Raw genomic sequence first — 23,401 nt, 5'->3', positions numbered from 1 at the left:
TGTTTTTTCTCTATCTCTTAGTTTATTTATGTGTAATTTGATAGTGGAAATGAAAAACAAAAAATGTGAATCTGTGTAATTTGTGATAATATGATTGTGTAAAGTTTGTGATGATATGATTGTATAAAATCTATGTAATATTGTGATAATATGAGTGTGTAAAATCTCTGTAATTTTGTATAAATGAGTTTGTGTAAAATATACGTAAGTAAAATAGAATGGATGTTGCAGTTGATGAATTTGTATAAAATCTGTATGTTTTAACATCTTGAGTTTGCTTGAGAGCCACGACGGAAGTTATGAATTTGAAGGCTGATAATAGTAGTAGTAGTAGCAGGAGGAGGTGATGTCGTAGAAGTTAGTAGATAATTAAGATTAGAGAGAGATGAAGGTAGGTAGGACTTAGGAGTAATAAAATGAAAAGAAAAATGGTGCGTAGGTATGGTGTTGAATCACCACTTTTTATACTTGGAATATTATAACAAAATTAGAGTCTATAAATAAAGGAAGGAAAAGTCAACTTTTCCACCTCGGTATTGGTATTCAAATTCGTTTATATTCAGATTTTTCCTATTACATATATGCCCTCTGTCTTTTGTATTATCAATGATGTTTTTTATATAATTCTGGCATATTCTTTTTAAAGTAATGGAATTTATTATTAATAAGATAATTTTTTTAAATAAATTCTAATTTTTTAAAAAAAGAGTGAGCCATCCATTACAAGATTGCAAGTATCATTTGTGTCACTTTCCTGCAATAAGAAGATGGCGACAGATATTACTCTCTTTCCTGTGCCTGTTTTGTTTCTTTTATCCTCGAAGTCTTCGACAACTTTTATGGTCACATGTCCTTAATTTGTTTTTACCGGAAGCTTTGCCTTGCTTCTCGGGTTGAAGATTACAGCCGTGCACGAGTCTGGACCGAACAGTCGGGGGCTTGTTCGATCGATTATGTTAAATTTTCAATTTTCTTTTTTCTTTTTAATTAAAAAATAAAGTTTGGACCTTGATTTTAAACATCTTTTTCATAAAATAGAATAAAAATTTTATTTTAACTGTTTATAATTTCACGTACAAGATTAATTTTATTAATTTTTTACAAAATCAAATAGAAAACACATTTCAAAATCGCTTTCTCAAATATTCTAGAGAAACATTCTCAAATATTTGTTTGTTTATAATTTTCAAGCCACGTACAAACAAAGGAACACAAGATAATAACTCTATTTATAAGTTGGTATATATAAATTAAATATTCTGCTTATTAGAGAATTAAAACAATCTCAATACGAAAATATTATTATTGTTAATTAATGTGATAATTAAGCTTTCCAATTAAAAATGTATTTGACGTATTAATAATAAAGTGACAAGTCAATAAGTTTTTCACAAGATTTCACACAAAGTGATGCTACATATATAGTAATCTATTTTTTTTTTTTATAAAGTGATGTTATTTTTACGATATATTTTATAAAATTATAGTCATATGAAAAAAAAAACATATATAAATATTTAATATATGAATAATAAATAAAAGAATTAAATTAATTTAAAAATAATAAATTTAAAAAAATATGATGCATAAAGATAAAGATAGAGAAGTTGTGTATCAAAATTCTATAAATATATGTACGTCAGCGCATTCAACTGAAAGTACCGCTTGTCGTAACCAGAGCTAAGAGCCTCGAACACGATTCCTTATAAGAGTTTGTTCGTCGTTTCGGTACTATTTTCCAAGCAGTAGTGTCTGGACTCTGTTCTAATAGTAGCTGCGGCTGTATGCTAGCTAGTTAGCTCTATCTGCTTCTCTCTCTTACGTTTGAAGTGACTCCCAAATCGACAATCACTGCTATCTACCATTCCGACTTCCATTCCGAGGTCAATAAATTAAAGCGACGTGTTTGTTGACAGGTAGATTATACCTGCGTGCATAATTATTATAATTAATTAAGACCGTTCTTAGCATTAGCTAGTTGAGTCTTGGAGGCTATGCATTAACGTTAATCGTGTCGATCCATTCGTGACAGCAACTTTTTGTCCTCTCCGTGCATGCAGCATAGATTTAAAACTGTATTCAAAATCTATAGTAATTTATCTTAATTTATTTTATCTTATTATTATAATTTTTTTAATTTTATATAAAATATAATAATAACAATTTAAATTTTTTAATTTTTGAAATAATTTTTTTAAATTTTTATATAAAATATAATAAATAATTTAATTTTTATTCTATTATTTTTAATTTATTTTAATTCATCTCAAATTTATATCTGAATTGACTCAGCTAATCCTTTATTACTGAATCTATATATAGTGCTTCTAGAAGAAGTTCGTACGCTATATATATAATACAAAATTAGTTAGTTTCCAGCATTTGCATGTGGGAAGCTGGCCGGAAGATTTAAAATGATCTCAACGCACGTACGTGTTCATTCATAGACCTTGAGGCCCTGGGACAGTGCAGCGATATTATAAGAAAAATGAATTTTTATGATTAATTTATTATAATTAAAAAATTATTTATAATTAATTTTAATTATAAATCATCATTTTATTAAAATTAATTAATCGTAAATAAATAATTTTTTTTTTTTAGTGAGAGTACATGCAGGACACGATTGCCATGCAAATTATTATGTACGTTAATTAGGACCCGGCCTGCTTGGTTCATGGTCTTTTTTCCTTTAGAAAAGAAAATGTGAGTCGAAGAAAAAGTAAATTAGAAACGATTGATTGGAAACACGATGGATCAAGTACCTTTATCGCGCGTGCCTAAAACCAGAAGAATAAAAAATAAAGATGAGGGGGTAAGTAGTCCGGTACGTAGGCAGTTACGGTAAGAGAGTCTAGAAGGGTGACATGAGAGCTACCTAATTAATTCGGAGAGAAAGTGACTACTACTTGGTATATATGAGACAAATTAATTTACACAAGTAGATGGGTGGGTTAATTGTAGATGAAGGGATGGTAAGATCTGTGCGGTGGAAAAGTGAATGAAACAACATCATGATGTTAATGTTGGAGGTACCGTATCTTGTCAGTACTATGTTAATTAAACTCATGTTTAAATTTCAGATTCAACTCATCAATTTAATTCATCTTATTATTATAATTTTTTATATAAAATATAATAAATAATTTAATTTTTTTAAATCTTAAAATAATAATAATATTAAAAATAATATTATAATAATATTTTATTCAACTTATTTAAAATCATTTTAACTTATTTCTGAATCTAAATAAAACCCATACAACGTGACTTGATCATCAGGGTGTGAGCCTTATGTGCTTGTCTTATAATGAATTATTGTTTGTCTATATCTCATAAGATCAAATAAAAGAAAAACTTAAATTTTTTAACCATCTTATAAAAAGTGTCCGAATCTGTGATTATTTCCAACCAAATCCAAACTTAGTAATATGGTCCGTCGACAATGAGTTCTAAATAAAAGCATACTGACAAAGTACAAAGTTTTAGAAGAAGAGTGCGATATTTCAATCTAATAATTGACTTCACTTTTTGGAAGTGATATAATATATATATATATACATACAAATAATATTATATATAATTATAAAATATTTAAATGTCGTGTAATTATTTTAAAAAGTAATATAATCTATTATTAAAAAATTATTATTTTTATATAAATTTTAATATTTTTTTAAAATAATTATATAATATTTATATATTTACGATTGTAATATCATTTCTATATATATATATATATATATATTACAAGAAAAAATTTGAGGATCAGAAAGTTGTAAAAAGTAAAACAATAATACTAATTTGTCATGATTTAATATCAGTACGTACGTACGTAGCAGTACTTTGGCTATACATGATGATGATCATGTCTAATTCAAAATCTCAATAAACCGACAAAACTCAATCTACATTCAACCCTACCATATATTTGAGAATCCTGCGACAAAAAATTAATTAATTATATTTTTAACAGTAAAATTCACTTTTTTTTAAAAATATATATACGAAATTTATATAATCTAAAAATGTACAGTACTTATATAAAAAATTCAAAATTTTATTAAAAATAAATTTAAATAGACAACCAGAATATTTGTTATGTTATTTGCATGTTGGTATGTAATATATTATTTATTATAAATATTAAAAAAACAAAGAAATATAAGGGAAATGCCACTCTCACCCAGAGTGACTACCCAAAAAAAAGCTACCAAATGATTTTTCTATTTTTTTTTAAATATAAATGATTAAGGAAATGTTTTTTAGTGAGTTTGTGAATTTTTTTTTTAAATGTTTAAATGAGTGTAAAAAAATATTTGAAACAAAAAAAAAATTGCACTGTTCCGTACAAAGATTCAGTGAGAGTCTCAGTAGCCTTAGCACCACTCGAAATATAAATATCTTTGATACTAGTTACTATGTTTAATGGGCAAATAGATTTTTTTTTTTTTTAAATTACTAATGTGTTTAATGGATAAATAAACGATTTTATTTTTTAATGAAAAAGTCATATATAGTTGATGAAATATGTTGGGAGAGAGTAGAGTTATTGTTGATCAGAAGATTTGTTACCTGTTGATCAACATGTAACAGAAGATTTGTAACAGAAGATTTCCTGTTATTTTTGCACAGGAGGCAAGCCAGACGCAGTATGTAAAATGTGATGGAAAAAACCTTTATAAGTCAGTCCTGCCAATGTTCTTGGGCATGTGGACTGTGGCTTTGGTTACGACGTGTTGGGTAAAAGTTAACGGAGTTAACGGAAATAAGAAGATTTAACAGAAGGATAAGGAAAATACTGTAGCAATTAGATAAACACTTATATAATAGAAAAAAGATATAGTACTACGTCAGGTTTTAGTCAATGGGCAGGCCATATCAATAATTTATATGTAAAGAAGGCAGAGCTTCCATGCATGTTACTCTATGATCCCCTTTCGACTGAGCTTTGAAAATTTATATTATATATATATATATATATATATATTGTATACACCAGCTATGGCAGGCTACGAGGCCGTAATATGTGACCAAAAAGAGTAATCATCATTTACAAAATAATTATTAATTACCCAATGAAGTATCAAACCCACAAACACAATCTTTTTTTTTTTTTTTTTTTGACATCTGTTTTGAATGAAAATGTCATGAACAAACCATCAACTCTAGTACTGGGATGGATGTAGAAAAATTAGGTCACCGCTTTGAGTGATTAAATTACGGAAATTAATTTTTAAAAATTTAAGAAGATAAATATTTAAAGGTCAGGAGCAACCCATTATAATTATAGTAGCAAATAAAATTTGGGTCATACGAAGAAAGGTAGTTGGGGGCAAGAGAATATATATAATTCTGCTGATGAACATCAAGACATTGGAGCCTTAAAGCTGGTTTGATCCATCTACTACTTACAGCTAGTTGAAACCTAAAGGCCAATCTCTCTCTCTCTCTCATGGAGGATGGTAAGCAGCCATTTCTGTCCTCCAGGGACGAGGACCAAAACCAAGAACAAGGGGATGAGCAGGCGCAGCTGATACCGTCCACTGCAGCCACGTTCGTTATCGGTGTCCCTGACATCGCTCCTATCAAGGGGTTTAGAGACGTCTATAAAGAGTTCCTCGTTGAGTCAAAGAAGCTCTGGTACCTCGCCGGCCCAGCCATCTTCACCTCCATATGCCAGTACTCACTCGGTGCCGTTACCCAAGTCCTCGCCGGCCACGTCGGAACTCTAGCACTAGCAGCTGTCTCCATTGAAAACTCTGTTATTGCTGGCTTCTCCTTCGGCATCATGGTATGTACCAACAAAATGGCACTATTTTATCAAAATTCTGAAGAATATGTATTCTCTTGATTGTTGAGGTGATTAACAAATACTGATCAATATCAAATTAGCTTGGAATGGGGAGCGCGCTCGAAACCCTGTGCGGGCAAGCAGTCGGAGCTGGACAGATTGATATGCTGGGGATCTACATGCAAAGGTCGTGGGTGATTCTGGTGACCACGGCTTTGTTTCTAAGCCTTCTGTACATCTTTGCGGAGCCACTCTTGAAACTCATCGGCCAAACTGAAGCGATATCGGAAGCGGCGGGAGTCTTCGCCATTTGGATGATTCCGCAGCTTTTCGCTTACGCGATGAACTTCCCGATCGCCAAGTTCCTGCAGTCGCAAAGCAAGATAATGGTGATGGCGGTGATTGCGGCGGTGGTTCTGGTTCTACACACTATCTTTAGCTGGTTGTTGATGCTGAAGTTGGGATGGGGGCTGGTGGGAGCGGCGGTGGTGCTGAACTCATCGTGGGTGTTGATAGTGATTGCACAGCTTATTTATATTTTCAGTGGGACTTGCGGACGGGCCTGGTCTGGGTTTTCAATGAAGGCATTTCACAATCTTTGGGGTTTCGTGAGATTATCTCTGGCCTCCGCAGTTATGCTATGGTACTCATAACTCATCTTCACTACTTTTTTTTTTCAATTTTAATATTAACACTGTATTTGACAGTAAGACTCAGTTAAATTTAATTTAATTTAAGATTAAATTTAACATCTGAATATTTAATTTTTAAATTATTAAATTTATCTTAATTTAAAATTTCTTTATATATAAAATTTATAATTTTTTTTAACTTAACACATATTTATATATAGAACCTATAATCTATTTTAATTTCTCATAAAAAATACTAAACTTATCTTAATATCTAAATACACTTATTCAGTTTAGATGGATTCTATATAATTTATTTCACTATTCATCACAATAATAGTCATAAAAAATTAAATTTAACTATATATATTTTAACATCTAAACACAATCTAAATATGATTTAGTCGGAATTGGCAAAAAATATTATAAAAGAATAAATTTATAAATTAATATAATATTATAAAAATATTTTTATTATAAAATAAATTAATATATTATATAAAATTTATAAATTTATTTTTTTTATAAAATTTCTTTGACTCTAAACGCTTATATTTTATTATTGGATGGTGCTACTCAATTACACTTATCATGTATAATTGCATTTTTTTTAAATATTTTTAAGAATAAAAAATATTTCATTTTACTAATAGTAACTCCTACAGAGAAAAGCTTGTGTGCCGGCTCTAGTTGACCGCTACAGTATATTATTTTGAATTTTTTTTTAAAATTTAGTAATTAAAAAATTGATTTTAAATATATTAATGTATTTTTTATTTTTTAAAAATATTTAAAAAAATACAAAAATAATTAGCAGTAAAAACGAGCTGTGCTCTTACGTATATAAACACACGTACATGGATAAATCAATTTTTTAAATGCGGTGTGCCTGTGTTAATTGGACGAGACATAAACTTTTGCATCTAAAGTTATAATTTCAGTCTTCGAAGGCCACGTATCCTCGTAATTTACGATATTTCTTTTTAATTTTGTTATTTATCATCTTCCATCATATATTATATTTAATTTTAATTTTTATAAATTAATTTTTTTTATTTATCATTCATACATTATATATTTAATAAAAAATTATATATAATGTGAGAATAATAAATAAAAATATACAGTATTAAACACTTTTTAATGTGCAATACTGTCACATGCATTTTTCAAGCTGATCTGGTGAGAACTAAAATAATGAGTAGTATTGTTATTATTACCAAAAAGAAAAACTGGGACTCAGATCCTGTCTTGTCATGAAAAAGAGAGAACAAAAATCCTAGTCACATGACACTGTGTACGAGGGTGTTTTTTTGACATTGAATGCGAGGCATACTAGTTTTATGGGGAACCGGAAAGCCTGAATATTTCTTAGAAAAAAAGGCCTACAAATATCGATCACTGTTCATACAGCATATGCCAATACGTCATTTAATGTTCAAAACAGAAAATACAATTTTTTTTTAATTTTATTTTTTAATCATATGAATTGATATCATAAACTCAAAATAATCTGTAATTTTTTTAATAATTCACGTGAGAACAAATTGAGTAGTATAAATTAAGAGATAATCTTAAAAAATTACTGAAATTATTTCATGGTATAAGATATGATGAAATTATTTAATATTATTTTATATAAATTGAAACGATTAAGAATTATGATAAATGAGGAAGAAAAGTAGTAGTATTTGTCGACTGATAAAAAAGACATGAGTTTGTGTGGTTCAAGAACATTCAACGTTGGATGATGCAGTAACGTCGCTGATGTCATGAATATATGTTTTTACTGACAGCTTGGAAGTATGGTATTTCATGGCGCTAATCCTCTTCGCTGGATATCTGAAGAATGCGGAAGTTTCAGTCGATGCCTTGTCCATATGGTCAGTTTCACATTCACTACTTCCAACCTTTCTTTATGTCCTGTGATCTCTCATTATTTGTCGTTTATAATAGGTTTCAAGATAGACAAATAATTAATAATAATAAAGATAGAAATAATTGACCTAACATTCTTCATCACCATTTCCATCGGCCTTTCTTTTGCTAATGATACCACTCGATGATCAAGCTTGTCTAAGATAGACCGACATTTTAAAAAAATAGTATATATTATTAAAAAATTAATTTTTTTTTTTATCTAAATTTTTTATTTATGCACTTTTTTTAAATGAAATACGAGAAGACAACACTCCAAAACTGTATATAATCCTTTTTACTTATTCATGACCAGGAAAGACTGATGCACGTTGCATGAGCCTTCTGAGAACGAATGATCAATGGACTTGGCCCCGAGATTATAAGTATACATCTCACAAGGGGAGCGGTAGATATATGATCCATTTAAGCCATTGAAAATGAAGGAAAACCTACCAATCAAAGTTTGGTGAAATCTTGAATTGTTAATATAACTGGTCGTTATCCTTCTAATGGTAGGATATATTATTTAATTATTACTTTTATTTTATTTAGTTTGGAATCTAATTTGTAGAATGGCCTAAACGTCGCCTTCTTCAATTATAATAAATTAAAGAAAAAAAAAAAGAAGCGAAGTATTAAATAGAAAAGAAGAAGTCTTATACATAGATCTTCAAAATTTTAAATTGTTTTAGGATTTATTAACGTGAATTTTTAAATTATGTTAAACTTACTTCAAGAATGGATGATGCGCCTCAATAATGAGAGTAAGGTCGGTTTAGGAATATAACTATTCTCAAATAGTCTCAGACTAAAGAATAAATTTTCAGAACCTCCTCATACTCCACACTCCATATTTTTTAAAATTTTTAGTATTTTTTTCTTTTATCAAATATTTATTATATGAATAATGAATAGAAAATTTGAAATAATTTAAAAAGAATAAACTCAAAAAAAATATAAAAAACTTTAAAAATTTAAGAAAAACATAGAGTATGGAGTGTGATGAAAATTGTGTAACAAAACTTTTTCCCAAATTATTCACTACTTAAAAGTTTCTTCTTCGACAATTATAGATCTTGTAGATATCCTAGAGGATGGGCTTATCATGTGAGGCTAGCATGCATATTTGGCCCAAATGGTGTCTTCTTATTAAATCATCGATTGTCCTAAAGATTAAAGTTCCGTTTAAATAGTGAGATGATGTTTCATTGGATTTTAATGTCATTATATATAATATATTCTATTTAGACTGTTTGTTTTGCTGTACTTGTTGTCGTTGATGTTTCAGCATGAACATCTTGGGATGGACAATCATGGTAGCTCTTGGGATGAATGCCGCCATAAGGTAATATATATGTTGCATGCATGCAGATCAAGCGCACGATCGACCTCTAATCAAGCTATATATGTTTCTTTATTTGCAAAACATAAATGGTATTAAAAATAAATGAATATTTTGCAGTGTGAGGGTGTCAAATGAATTGGGAGCAGCTCATCCAAGAACAGCCAAGTTTTCATTAGTGGTGGCAGTGATAACATCATTTCTAATCGGGGTCGTCCTTTCCCTCATTCTAATAATCACACGAAACGACTACCCATCTCTGTTTTCGAGTGATACAGATGTAGAAGATCTAGTTAAGGAGCTCACTCCAATACTGGCTCTATGCATTGTCATTAACAATGTTCAACCTGTTCTCTCAGGTACCAGCTCCTACCTTGTTCCTAGAACTTAATTTTGCCTAGCTAGCTCCCTTTTGAATGTCTATTGAATTCATCCTGTACATTTATTTGCATCTTTTGGTATACATTTAAAAAAAAAAAAAAAAGATTTAGGAGTAAAGAAACTTGATTTTAGGCAATGGATGAGTGTTGTTTGTGCAGGGGTGGCAATTGGAGCAGGATGGCAAGCTGTTGTCGCTTATGTGAACATTGCATGTTACTACGTGTTTGGGATCCCTCTGGGTCTCATTATGGGTTACAAGCTCGATATGGGTGTCAGGGTACGTAATTCTCTCTCCCTCTCGATGCAACTCATCATAATAAAGAAAAAGTAACAATCAAATACATGAAAAACTAACTTCATTCTAATTACTTGATGGTGTTGATTTCTAATTTTCAGGGGATCTGGTATGGAATGATGACAGGAACGATTGTACAAACGTGTGTTCTTTTCTTCATAATTTATAGGACCAACTGGAACAAAGAGGTAAACTTTGAAAAACATTTCCATACACAACAAGCAAATCAATCGTATTTCTTACAAGTATGGCAATCTCAAATCACACAAGTTTTGTTCGACATGGGGCTTAAGAGGGATTTAACTAAATTGATGTGAAATGCAATTATGCAGGCTTCAATTGCTGAACACAGAATAAAGAAATGGGGAGGTCACGCAGAGAACGATGTCGACAAAACAGCCGAGACCTAAGAGTGATGAAAAGGAAGCTTCCCAACCCGATTTTTGCAGAACATCAGTGGCAAATTGCAGGCCACTCTAGAAGCCAATTTTCTTAATATCGCTTGGGCTCTCTCGTAACATGTTTTTGAAGAGCAAGATTCGGAGTAATAAAATATTCACTTTCTTAAGCAAATTGGAAAGCATGATGAACCTTTAACAGCTGTAGGAACTTCAATTATCTCATCTTGAAATGTTCTATCTTCAATTATCACTACTCACTGTTGCATGATCTAGTCAAAGACCAATTGAAGTTTTTTCATCGCTCGTCGTGGTGAAATGATATCTAAATTTCACATTACATACAAATACTAATAACAATACATTGAATCGAGATCCAATAATTTTTTATAAAACACAATTCCACAATTCAAGTCCCACACTGGAGCAATTGTATACATTTTGTAAAAATTCAAACATCTAATATGAAATAATTATAACTCTTCATTCCAAACAAGGTAAAGAGAAATAATGGCGATAACAAAATGGTTTCAGATCCATCTGGAAAAGGAATGCTTTTAACTTTTAAGTCCTCTTACTGCATTGTGTGCCAAGGACATTACCCCTAGATTTTTTTTTTCCAGGTTAAACGGATAGGAGACAACCAGAGTGGCTTCCCTGACCAAATATGATCATAGACTCGTAGTAACAACCACTAGCTAGGAATCCGAGAGGAAGGATGGTCCTAGAGAGTAGAAAGCCGCTCAGGTTCCCTCAAGTCGGATTTGAATTGTAACCTAGTCTCCAGCCTTATTGGATTCAATGAATACTTCAACAACTAATATTAGTGTTGCTTCCTTTAACATCAACAGAGGCCTTACCTAATGTGTAAAAAGAGTTGGTTGCACCTCAACTGCAAAAGAGCCATCAAATCTGATTCTCGAGAAAAAATTTACCCTTTTTTTTCCAAGTAGATACGAGAAATTGAATAAAAAATAGTTTGAAATAAGTTTTTACCAACCATAATACTGATAGGGTCTTTCAGAAAAAATGACTTGGGATGAACAAACTGCAAATGCAATATAATAGGCACAAGGGCAACAGATGCAGATGAAATATAAACCAAAACATCGAGAAGAAACATAAAAAGATCAAGTTAATAAGAAAAACCCACAAGCTAGTACCTATCTCCACATATTGTGCACCATCTCACATTCTCCATATAATATCCGGAGAGAGTGCCTTGAGCCAAGCTATTGCTAACCAGTTAAACAATACCAATATAGAAGACCAGAGAAGCTTTCAAAGACAATATCTGTAAAATAAACTACAAAACATGGGAGTGATGACTAAGGGCTCGTTTAGATACAGAAAGCATCTCCCCTCATCTCATCTAATCATTACAATTTTTTCAAATTCACACACAAAATATAATAAACAATTCAACTTTTTCAAATATCAAAATAATAATAATATTAAAAAATATTATTTTAATATTATTTTATTCAACTCATCTAAAATCATCTCATCTCATCTCACAAATCTTACCTAAGAAGAATATGTCACTTCTACTATACAATATATCGGATGACATTTTTTTTTTTTTATAAGTACATATCGGATGACATTTAACAAGAAGAAAGTTTTGGTCTTGCAGGTATGCTTCCACTGTTGGGTGTAAACAATTTCTAAAGGCTGCTCAACTAGAGGAATTTCATTTTGAATTATCCAAGTTGCACTTGCACGAAAAACTCGACAAGGTGCAACCCCGGGATTAATTGGGACCTTGTTCCTAGACACCCGGCACCAATAAAAAATAATTCCCATAAAAAATAGGCATCTTATTATCAAAGACTGATAACAGAAATGAATTGCTAGAACAACAAAGAAAGCACAAATACAAAAGCACATACGATTACGACAGTAACCTATCCGGCCAGTAAAATGTAGTTATAAAATTTGGCAAAATGGCGAACGATCTACCAAATGAGCTCTTCTCACAGTATCAGAAATGAAAATATTATGCATAAACACAAAATCTACCAATGCGAAAAACATAAGCATAAATAATCCCATCGTTTAAAACTCAGTGCGAAATGCTAATAGTACAAACACAAGGTTAAACGTAGTTCCTATAAAGATCAAAATTTAAAATGAACCCAAATTATAACCAAAGCAACAAAACCTAAGCGGTGAGGACAACGGCACCACCGGCCTCCTTAATCTTCTTCTCAGCAATCTTCGAGACGAGCTTGGCCTTCACGACTACGGGCTGGTTCTCCGGGAGGACGCCCTTGCCCAAGACCTTGAAGAAGCCGAACTGGGTGACGTCAATGAGAGGAGCGTTGTCTTTGGAGGCCTTTTCCTTGACGTCCTTGGGGATTAGGGACCAGAGCTTGTCGACGTTGACGATGGGGCAGTAGAACTTGTTGCGGAGCTTGTGGAAATATCGCATACCGACCTTTCCAAAATACCCAGGATGGTACTTATCGAAAAGGATCCGGTGATGGTGCATGCCTCCGGCGTTTCCGCGGCCTCCCGGGTGCTTCCTGTGCTTCCCGATGCGACCATGTCCAGCGCTCACGTGCCCCCGCTTCTTCCTGTTCTTCTTGAACCGGGTCGTCATTCTCTCTCGCTCTCTCTCACTCTCTCGCTATCCGCTAGGGTTTTCGGCAGCAAAGGCCTGAGAGATATTTGAGGGTAGGGTTTGGGGATTTATTTGGGGAAATGGAGGATGATGGACGGATGGATTTTTTAGTTGACGATTTTACCCTTAGGGTTTGTTGATGATTGAGGTCAGTGATGAAATTTTAAATGGGCTTTCCATAAAGAAGAACATGCTGGCCCTGAGAATGGTGTGAGAGACTTGAAATATGTGCATCGATATCCAATCCTACCAAGCGGCCCATGGAAGAATTTTTTTCTGCTCCCTAATAGGAACCACTCCGAACCAGGCCAAGGGTGGCCGCAGTGCCCCACGGCCAGCTTCTCGATGCTGGAAGGGGTGGATGGTCCTTGAGGTTTTGATTCTTACGTATCAAAATAGTCCATCCATCCAAAATTAATTAATTCATTAAATTAAATTAAATCAAGACTAATCACAAGTGGACAAGTATGATCAATCTACTGCAAACTTTTAACAAAATTTTAAAAAGAATAATGATATAATGTCGTTCTATTTTACCTCTTTATTTTGACCGTTTAATTTTTTTATTTTTATATTTTTTTTACTTATTGATTAAGGAAGTGACTATTAATATATTAATATTTTTTTATATTTTTTAAAAATATTTAAAAATACTAAAAAATATGAATAAAAAAATTAAAAAAGAAAATATTGCCTAGGGGCACACCCAAGTGGCACCTTAGCAGCACTCTTTTAAGAATGCCCATTAAACAAATTAGGGGGTGTACAAAATTCGGTCTGGACCGAAAAAATAGACCGAACTGGACCAAACTATATTTTTAATAATTTAATATATTATTTTTATTTAGTAATTATAAATGATGTGATTTTTCTCTATTTTTTTCTTATTTTCTCTTCTTCTTAGCTTGAGTGGTATGTCGATACGGACTCGAGCGAATATTAGGGTTAGTGATTCTCCCGGGCGGTGTGTCGAGTGCTTTTTGAGCGAACTCACGAATTTATCTTCACTCGAGTGTTAGCTCGAGAAGAAGTCGAGCGAACTCATGGGTTACTATGTATGTTTAGAGTGAAGTAGGATCTAAACGGATCCTATGGACCGAATTGGACCAGATCGATAGGGACTAGTCCGGTCTAGGGTGGGAAAACCCTAGACCAAAAGATTCGGTCCGGTTCAAAAAGTACCATCCGAACTTACCTGACCAGACCAAATTCACCCCTAAAACAAACCATGTTATTAGGCAACATTAAAATTTTTATCCTAAAAGAATTATAATGAAAAGGAAAATATAATTCTGAACTCTACCAACTCCAATATCGTACTCTCAAGGGAGATTGCACCATGTGAGGCACATCGATCCTTATAAATACACCCACAGGTATGCATTGCAATTATGCTTATGAATTTTATTGTTTCTATGTCATTCTCCACCTTTTATGCTTGGCTTCGCAAGTTTTTAAATGTCTTTTCTCAAGTTAATTTTAAGAATTGCACTTTATAAAATAAAATAATAGTGTATCAGTCTTGGAAATTCTTTTTTGGAGTTTCTCATTTCTAATATCAAATTTCAAAATAGTGATTCGTTTACAAAAGTGCTCGCTCTTAGGCAAGCACCACATAGAGCAAAAGTGTTTGCCACCCAAGCGAGTAACATGGGAGCAAAAGTGCTCGTCACCTTGATGAGCAACCTGGATGAAGCATAATGATCCTCAACCCCAAAAAACACCATAAAGGAGCATGAAACTAGTTACTTTGACGCAAATCATGGAAAGGCAAAGTGCTTACTCCCCGAAGCGAGCACCAAGCTTGGAGAACCCGTGGCTGAGATTTAAGCTTACTACTGTATGCAATGAGTGAGTACCATGCTCACCTCACAAACAAAAGGACAACCCGCACCTATTAGCAACACGCTAAGCAGACGAAACAAGCTTAAGCTCATCATGACAAGCATAATGCATACTCAAGATACTTACAAATTTTGTGAACAAACACTGCATGTTTGAGAATTGAAAAAGAGAATTATAAATCTAAAGAACAAGTCATGCCTTCGTCATGACTTGTGAGTATGACGGAGGGCAAAAGTGCTCATCACCCAGACAAACATCATACGAGCAAAAGTGCTCGTCACCTCGATGAGTAACTTGGATCAAGCATAATATTCTTCACTTTGGCTAGCAGCCTAGCACCATGAAGGAACATATGGTTCGTCACCTTGGTGAATATCGTGAAGGAGCATGAAGAGCAAGTACCACAGAGGGCATACTTGCCTCCATGCAAGTTGTTGGAGTATAACATCACAGATTGAAAATATAGAATTAAAGTCTAAAAAAGAAAATGTCAAACTAGAGAATTAGCATTAGTCATTTTCTATTATTTCTGTTATTTTTACTACTTCAATATAAATACAATGTAAAGCTGCTTGTATCGTGATCAATTCATTCAATACAATTTAAGTACAAATTTCATTCATTTCTCTGTTCTCAAGTTTCTTTTATGCTTTTATCAAGTTCTTAACATGGTATCAGATTAGAAAATATTTTCACAAATTTCTCTTTTATGGAACTTGCTTTATCTCTTTTCAATCCTTTATTTCTACATTACAATATCTTTCTCAAGATCTTGTAGTGATTCCTTACACAGTTCTACAAACTATCGTGTTTTTCTTGCTTCATTCTTGAAATGACTTCTATCAATTATGCCATTACAAACCCATAAAATGATTCTTCCAGTCCCTATTACCTTCATCTGAGTGATAATCCTACTCTTCTAGTCTTAGAGATTTTTAATGGAGACAATTACGTAGCTTGGAGCAGATCGATCATCATAGTTTTGACTGTCAAGAATAAAGTGGCATTTGTTGATGGCTCAATCAACCCTCCTGTTGTTGCTCAATCTGTTGCTCACACAGCTTGGCTGCGTGCAAACAATTTGGTACTTTCTTGGCTAATAAATTCCATTTCTAAAGAAATCAGAAATAGTTTGTTGTATGTTGCCTCAACTCTTGATCTTTAGAATGAGTTGAAGACTCGATTCTTGAGAAGTGATGGACCATGAGTCTTTCATCTTGAGAAATCTTTAAGCTGCATAAATTAAGGATCTTCTTCTATCATTGAATATTTCAATGCCTTCAAAACACTCTGGGATGAATATGTTAGCTATTGTCCATTTCCAACTTGTACTTGTGGAAAAATGTCCAGTTGCACTTGTGATCTTTTCACTTTCTTGCTACAAAGATAGCAATCTGATTATGTTCTGAAATTTCTTGTTGGCTTGAATGACTCATACGCATATGTTAGAAGTCAATTGCTTCTTATTGTTCCATTACCCAATATGGCCAAAGTATTTTCTCTGTTGCTTCAACAAGAGAGTCAAAGGCAACTCACTAACTCAATTCTTCATGAAACTTATGCCTTAATGGTCAAACAGTCGAATCCTGCAGCTAATCGGTACAAATTTTCAAAAGAAAAATCTAAGAAGTCTTCTCTTCATTGTACACATTGTGGATACAATGGATATACTATTGACAAATGTTTTAAGCTTCATGGGTATTCTCCTGGGTGGAATGAACTAAAAGGAAAAATGAATTACTCTACTGCACATGCTGCCATTTCAACTAATGAGGTATACAATCAAAAGAGTAATGAACAACAAAGGTTTTCGTTAACTGCTGAAGAAATTAATAAACTCTTTAGCACTTGCCAATTCCTCTTCAAATCTGCCTTCTTTAAATACTCAGAGTGTTCCACTAGCTTGTAATCTTTTTATTTCTTCTTAGTTTTCTAGTGAAGTCTCTTGCAATTTTGCCTTGTTTATTCCAAAATCTAATTATTCTTGGATTATCGACACTGGTGCAATAGATCATATGATCTGTTCACCACTTTTGTAGTGTTCTCCTCCCGAACAAATCAATGCTTCTATAAATCTACCTAATGGTCACATTGTACCAGCTACACTCATTGGCACCATTTGTCTTTCTAACCAATTTTTCTTATCAAATGTCCTATGTGTACCTTCATTCTCTTTTAATCTTTTATCTGTTTCTAAGCTAACCAAAGATTCTAACTTTTGCTTATCTTTCGTTGGTTCTTATTGCCTTTTACAGGACCAATCATTGAAGAAGATGATTGTGATTGCATTTGAGAAACAAGGGCTCTATCCCTTGTCACAAGCTTCTTCCCAAGCTTCTTCCTGCACTTCTTTTATGTCTAACTCAGTCCCTTTTGTTTCAGCTATTTCACAAAAGCCACTAGATATTTGGCATTGCAGATTAGTCCATGTATCTTCTTCTAGACTGTTTTCTCTTAAACAGTTAGATCTTCTATTTCTATTTCTATTGATTGTCAAAATGCCTGTGACATATGTCCTTTGACAAATCAAAGAAATCTACCTTTTTCTGTATCTCATAGTAGCTTTAATAAAATTTTTGATTTGATTCATTGTGACATATGGGGTCCATTTATAATTGTTTCTTATTTGGGTTATAAATTTTTCTTGACAATTGTTGATGACTTTACACATTATAGTTGGGTTTATATGCTTAAAGCTAAATCTGAAGTATCACCCATACTAAAAAACTTTTGCAAAATGATAAATACACAATTTAATACTTCTATAAAAACTGTAAGATCAGATAATGGACCATTAATTTTTTCTTACTGATTTCTATCATGAAAATGAAATTTTACATCAAAAGAGTTGTGTAGAAACTTCACAACAAAATGGAGTAGTTGAAAAGAAGCATCAACATTTACTTGGTACAGCTAAAGCGTTAATGTTTCAAGCCAATATTCCTTTGTCTTTTTGGAGTGACTGTGTACTAACTACAACACATAATAAATAGAATTCTTACTCCACTTCTTAAAAATAAAACACCTTATGAAATGCTTTTCAACAAAATACCCAAATTTTCTCACCTTAAGGTTTTTGGCTATTTTTGTTTTACCTCTACACTTCAACATCACAGACAAAAATTTGATCCAAGAGCTACAAAGTGTATTTTTTTTGGTTACCCTTCTGATGTAAAAGGTTCCAAAGTGATAGACCTTAACACCAACAAAGTGTTCATTTCTAGGAATATTGTATTCCATGAAAATATCTTTCCATTCATAGTTGTTCCTACTAATTCTAATAATCATTCTTTTCTGTTTCCTCCATCAGAAACTTCATATAGCAGTTTTTCTACTCCTATTAATTTAACTGCTATTCCCAACCAAAGTACATCATCAACTTTGCCTATTGATTAACATGTTCCAAACACTGATCAGGACATGCCTCTACCTCAAATTAATCATATCAATAGTCCACATATCAGAAAATCTTCTTGAGTTAGACAAACACCTACTTTTCTGAAGGATTACTATTATAGTAATGTTTCTTCAAATGCAGCTCCCTCCATTTCTTCTACTGATTGTTTTACAAAAGGTAATTTCTATCCTATTTCTGTTTTCCTATCTACTAATAGATTATCAGCATCACATAAAAGCTTTTCTTGCCTCTATCTCAAATTGTCCAGAACCCAAAACTTATAAACAAGCTGCTAAAGTTTTGGAATGGCAAAAAACTATGAAAAATGAACTTAATGTTGTAGAGTTGAATAAAACCTAGGAGCTTGTTACTCTTCCTAAAAATAAATAGACCATTGATTGTAAATGGGTGTTTCGAGTTAAAAATAAAGCTGATGAAACCATAGAAAGACACAAAGCTAGATTAGTGGCAAAAGGCTATACTCAAGAAGAAGGAATAACTTTTTTTGATACATTCTCTCCTGTAGCCAAGATAACTTCTATTTGACCATTACTTGCTGTTGCTACAATTAAAAACTAGCACATTCACCAACTAGATGTAAACAATGCATTTTTACATGGTGAATTGCATGAGGAGGTCTATATGGAGTTGCCCCTGGCCAGACTAATCAAGATAACAAAGTTTGCAGACTTTTAAAAAGCCTTTATGGCCTCAAGCAGGCTTCTAGACAATGGTTTGAAAAACCGTCTACTGCCCTTCTCAGCTATGGTTTTACTAAAGGCAGTTTTGATTATTCATTATTCGTCAAGCAATATGTAACTTCTTTCATGCCACTGCTAGTATATGTAAATGATGTATTACTAGCTAGTGATAATTTGTAAGAAATTCAGCTCTTAAAGGATTTTTTACACGACTAGTTTACTATAAAAGATTTGGGGCCACTAAAATACTTTCTTGGTTTAGAAGCAGCAAGATCCAAAATAGGCATTTATCTTTGCTAAAGAAAATATGCACTATATATTCTTCAAGACACAGGTACAATTGGTTCAAAGATTGCTGCTTTTCCAATGGAGTCTAACATCAAGTTGACTGTTGAAGATCCTAATCTCTATGAAGATCCACCAGCCTATAGAAGACTTGTTTGAAGATTATTGTACTTAACACTCACAAGACCAGACCTTGCTTATTTGGTTCAAGTCTTAAGTCAATTCCTTGCCAAACTTGTTGTTAGTCACTACCAAGCAGTAGTTAGAGTGTTAAGGTATTTGAAGGCCACACCAGGACTGGGCTTGTTCTTTTCAGCATCTTCAAAACTTCAACTTAAGGCTTTCTCAGACAGTGACTGGGCAAGGTGCATTGATACAAGAAGAAGTGTCACAGGATTTGCAATTTTCTTGAGAAATTCATTGATCTCATGGAAATTTAAAAAGCAAGCAACCATCAGTAGATCTTCTGTTGAAACAGAATATAGAGCTCTTGCAACAGCAACTTGTAAAATTCAATGGCTAGTTTATGTCTTACATGATTTACAGATTAATCATTCTCAACCAACACTATTATACATTGACAACAAATTTGTCATGTCCATTGCTACAAATCCAATCCAACATGAAAGAACCAAACATATCCAAATTGATTGCCATCTTGTTTGAGAGAAGATGCAGCAGAATCTTATCAAATTGTTTTACATTCCTTCTCGGTTATAGTTGGCAAATATACTTACCAAGCCACTTAGTTCTTTACCTTTTCATCACACTCTTTACAAGATCAACATTCTTAACATTCATGTTCATCTTGAGGGAGGGTGTTGGAGTATAACATCACAGATTGAAGATATGAAATTGAAGTCTAAAAAGGAAAATGTCAAACTAGAGAATTAGCATTAGTCATTTTCTGTTATTTCTATTATTTTTACTACTTTAGTATAAATACAATATAAAGCTGCTTGTATCGTGATAAATTCATTCAATACAATTTCAGTACAAATTTCATTCCCTTTTCTGTTCTCAAGTTTCTTTTATGCTTTTATCAAGTTCTTAACACAAGTATCTTGGAGATCAAAATAGATTATATGCTTTCTTATTTGGGCTCCAAAATATATTAGACTTTCGAAATATGTAAATATTTCAATCAACTTCCTATATTAACATAAAATATGAAGTTACAGAATGAGTATTCATATTCATGAAAGTGCATATATTTATCTCTCATTTAGAGCATCACAAGTGGTATTAGTATTGATTTTTACTCTATTGGAGTTTTCAATTTAGCTTTTGGTGTCTACTCCGATTATTTTGTAATGCTAGGCTTATTTAATCCCTTACAAAATAATTGATATAGAAACCTTTTGCATGAATTATTTTAAAAAAGAATTGATATTTTAATTTTTTTTAAAAAGAATTGAATAAATCACACAACAAATAATGTCCAGCTGTGTTGCAAACCTGTACAAAATTTAAGTTCCATTTAGATACATAAACACTTTCAATTTATTTTATTATTATAATTTTTTTAAATTTTTATATAAAATATAATAAATAATTCATTTTTTTTAAAATTTAAAAAAATAATAATATTAAAAAATAAAATTATAATAATATTTTATTTACCTTGTTTAAAACTATATCGTCTCTTTATCTAAACCATCATTATATATATCTTCCTAAGACTTAAAATTGTGTATAAGATGAACAGTAGTGAACAGTAACAGTAACAGTAACTTAATTTACGATTTCTCCCCCGCTCGCGTCGCCCTCTGCCTCACAATTCAACACACAAATTACAAACTAACAGATAACGTCCCTCTCTGCAAATTCACCATAAAATAACCACACAAATAACGCCCCTCTCTACCTCACAGCAAATTCACAATTTCCCCTTCGTCCCTCTTTGTAAATTCACCACAAAATAACCTCACAAATCACAAAATTACTAAATAAATTTCCAAACAATTCACAATTCACCACAAAATCACAAAATTACCGAATAAATTTCTATTCAAATCACAAAATCAACACACAAATCACAAACCAACAGATCCGTGAAGAGAGAAGGCAGGGCTGGGGCTTCGGCTGGAGGAAAGGAGGAAGAGGAGGGGTCGTCGGCGAAGGACGAGGCTGCTGGTGGTGGTGCGGTGGCGTAGGAGTGGCCAACGGCGGCGCTACGGGGAGAAACCCGTGCGTCGAGACCCATTTCGGGTTGGTCGCGTGCGGCTGAGGGAGGAGCAAAGGGGACTTCGACGGTAGGGTTTCCTCGCTGGCGTGAGGAGAAGCTGGTGATGTAGTCGGTTACGTCGGATGGTGGCGCACGGCGGCTTTGGGCTGCTTGAGGGAGGAGATCTGGTGAGAGAGAGGGAAGACGCGCGGGGGTAGGAGGAAATGCCAAGGGACTTCGACGGTGGGTTTTGATCGTCGGCGTGAGGGGAAGCCGGTGATGCGGTCGGTGACACCGCACGGTGGCGCACGGTGGTGCATGGTGGCTTGAGGGAGCAGATCGCGTGAGAGAGGGAGGACGCGGGACGCGGCTGAGCGGAAGGAGAGAGAGAGAGAGAGAAATAGAAAATGAGGAGAAAAAGAGATATTTTTAGACTTAAATCCAACCGTTTATCATAATCTCTAAATTTGATCTGATGGTAAAAATTTAAACACTAATTAAATTAATTTAAAATAAATAAATAATATATAAATATTATATCATAAATAAATTTTAATTTATAAAATATTAAAATTTTTAAGATTTAAATCAACCATTCATTTTACCACTTCTTATTTTTTTTTCTTCGATTGGATTGATTCGATTTTTGCAGTGAAGTACTATCATTATTACATAATTTTTTCGCATCTCTTTTCACTTGTTAGGTGCAAAAATTGAGTTCATAAAAACTCTCTATAACTTTTTTTTTATTCGCATGTTTTTTCACATATTCTATTATTGTTCATCAACAGTATGATGAACAGTATGAACAGTATATTTTTTTTCCTCTCTTTTTTTTTTTTTTGGTCCATGTGAATGCCAATGTGTAACGTAATACTGCAATCGTGTGTAGGAAATGAGAGAGAAAGAAAGGAAAAGTGGAAAAACAATATTGATTTTTGAGTTTTAAATGAACAATAAAGAAGCTGTTTTTTTTTCTTCACATGTTCTTTTCGCATATCCTATTACTGTTTATTATATCATACACTAAAAATCAACTTTAATTTATAAAATACTAATTTTTCATCATTAAATAAATGATGATATTTTATTGTACATTTTTAAGAGAAAAAAACTATCTAATTAATTTGAATTTTTAATATAATTTAAATTTCATAATAAATGATGAATATATATAAATAATAATTTTATTCTTATACATTAGACTATTTTAATATTCGAAATTACACTTTATTTTTTTCTTCAATTTGACAAATGTGGCCGATCTGTATAGTAAAAATAAATAAATATGAACTAATTAATTACTGTCGTTTGGCAGATCTGACGCTTCTGTCATTGCTGACTAAAGAGAACTGCTACAACTAACGAAAAAATAGTTCAAAAATATGTCTTGAATGTGTATTTCATTTTTTTATTTTTCTGTTCTTTTTTCATGTATTTTTGTAATCATCATAAATATTTTTAAAAAAATAAAAAATTTACAACATTATTAAAAAAATACTTCCTCAATCTCTAGATAAAAAAAATTTTTTACTTATGATTATGTTTTTTTTTTAAGATAAAACATGTTTGTATTTTATAAAATAACTTTTTTTTTCTTCCAACAGGACAAACGTGC

General features: G+C 32.4%; 2 protein-coding genes across 2 annotated transcripts; one reads left to right on the top strand and one right to left on the bottom strand.

The window, feature by feature from the left end:
• The first annotated feature begins 5,289 nt into the window (after positions 1 to 5,289).
• On the top strand, positions 5,290 to 11,018 carry LOC108989088 (protein DETOXIFICATION 29-like). Its single transcript, XM_035686823.1, has 8 exons — positions 5,290 to 5,794; positions 5,896 to 6,437; positions 8,223 to 8,309; positions 9,635 to 9,691; positions 9,809 to 10,047; positions 10,228 to 10,346; positions 10,466 to 10,552; positions 10,697 to 11,018. Exons 1-8 carry the CDS (start codon positions 5,456 to 5,458, stop codon positions 10,772 to 10,774), a joined length of 1,548 nt encoding a protein of 515 aa, XP_035542716.1. The 5' UTR covers positions 5,290 to 5,455; the 3' UTR covers positions 10,775 to 11,018.
• A 1,726-nt stretch (positions 11,019 to 12,744) lies between these two features.
• LOC108992905 (60S ribosomal protein L27a-3-like) lies at positions 12,745 to 13,482 on the bottom strand. Its single transcript, XM_018967624.2, has one exon. The coding sequence runs from the start codon at positions 13,365 to 13,367 to the stop codon at positions 12,927 to 12,929; it is 441 nt and encodes a 146-aa protein (XP_018823169.1). The 5' UTR covers positions 13,368 to 13,482; the 3' UTR covers positions 12,745 to 12,926.
• Between the last annotated feature and the right edge of the window lie 9,919 nt (positions 13,483 to 23,401).

Source organism: Juglans regia, chromosome 16 (genome assembly GCF_001411555.2).
Source record: "Juglans regia cultivar Chandler chromosome 16, Walnut 2.0, whole genome shotgun sequence".
Taxonomy (NCBI): domain Eukaryota; kingdom Viridiplantae; phylum Streptophyta; class Magnoliopsida; order Fagales; family Juglandaceae; genus Juglans; species Juglans regia.
This window is presented reverse-complemented; position numbering and strand designations above follow the sequence as displayed.

What these genes read in the sequence shown, in the direction of transcription:
- LOC108989088 (XM_035686823.1), top strand. Translation starts at nt 5,456, where the DNA reads ATGGAGGATGGTAAGCAGCCATTTCTGTCCTCCAGGGACGAGGACCAA. An exon ending in AGCTCGATATGGGTGTCAGG is followed by an intron (nt 10,347 to 10,465) that starts GTACGTAATTCT and finishes TCTAATTTTCAG; the next exon opens with GGGATCTGGTATGGAATGAT. An exon ending in GGACCAACTGGAACAAAGAG is followed by an intron (nt 10,553 to 10,696) that starts GTAAACTTTGAA and finishes GCAATTATGCAG; the next exon opens with GCTTCAATTGCTGAACACAG.
- LOC108992905 (XM_018967624.2), bottom strand. Translation starts at nt 13,367, where the DNA reads ATGACGACCCGGTTCAAGAAGAACAGGAAGAAGCGGGGGCACGTGAGC.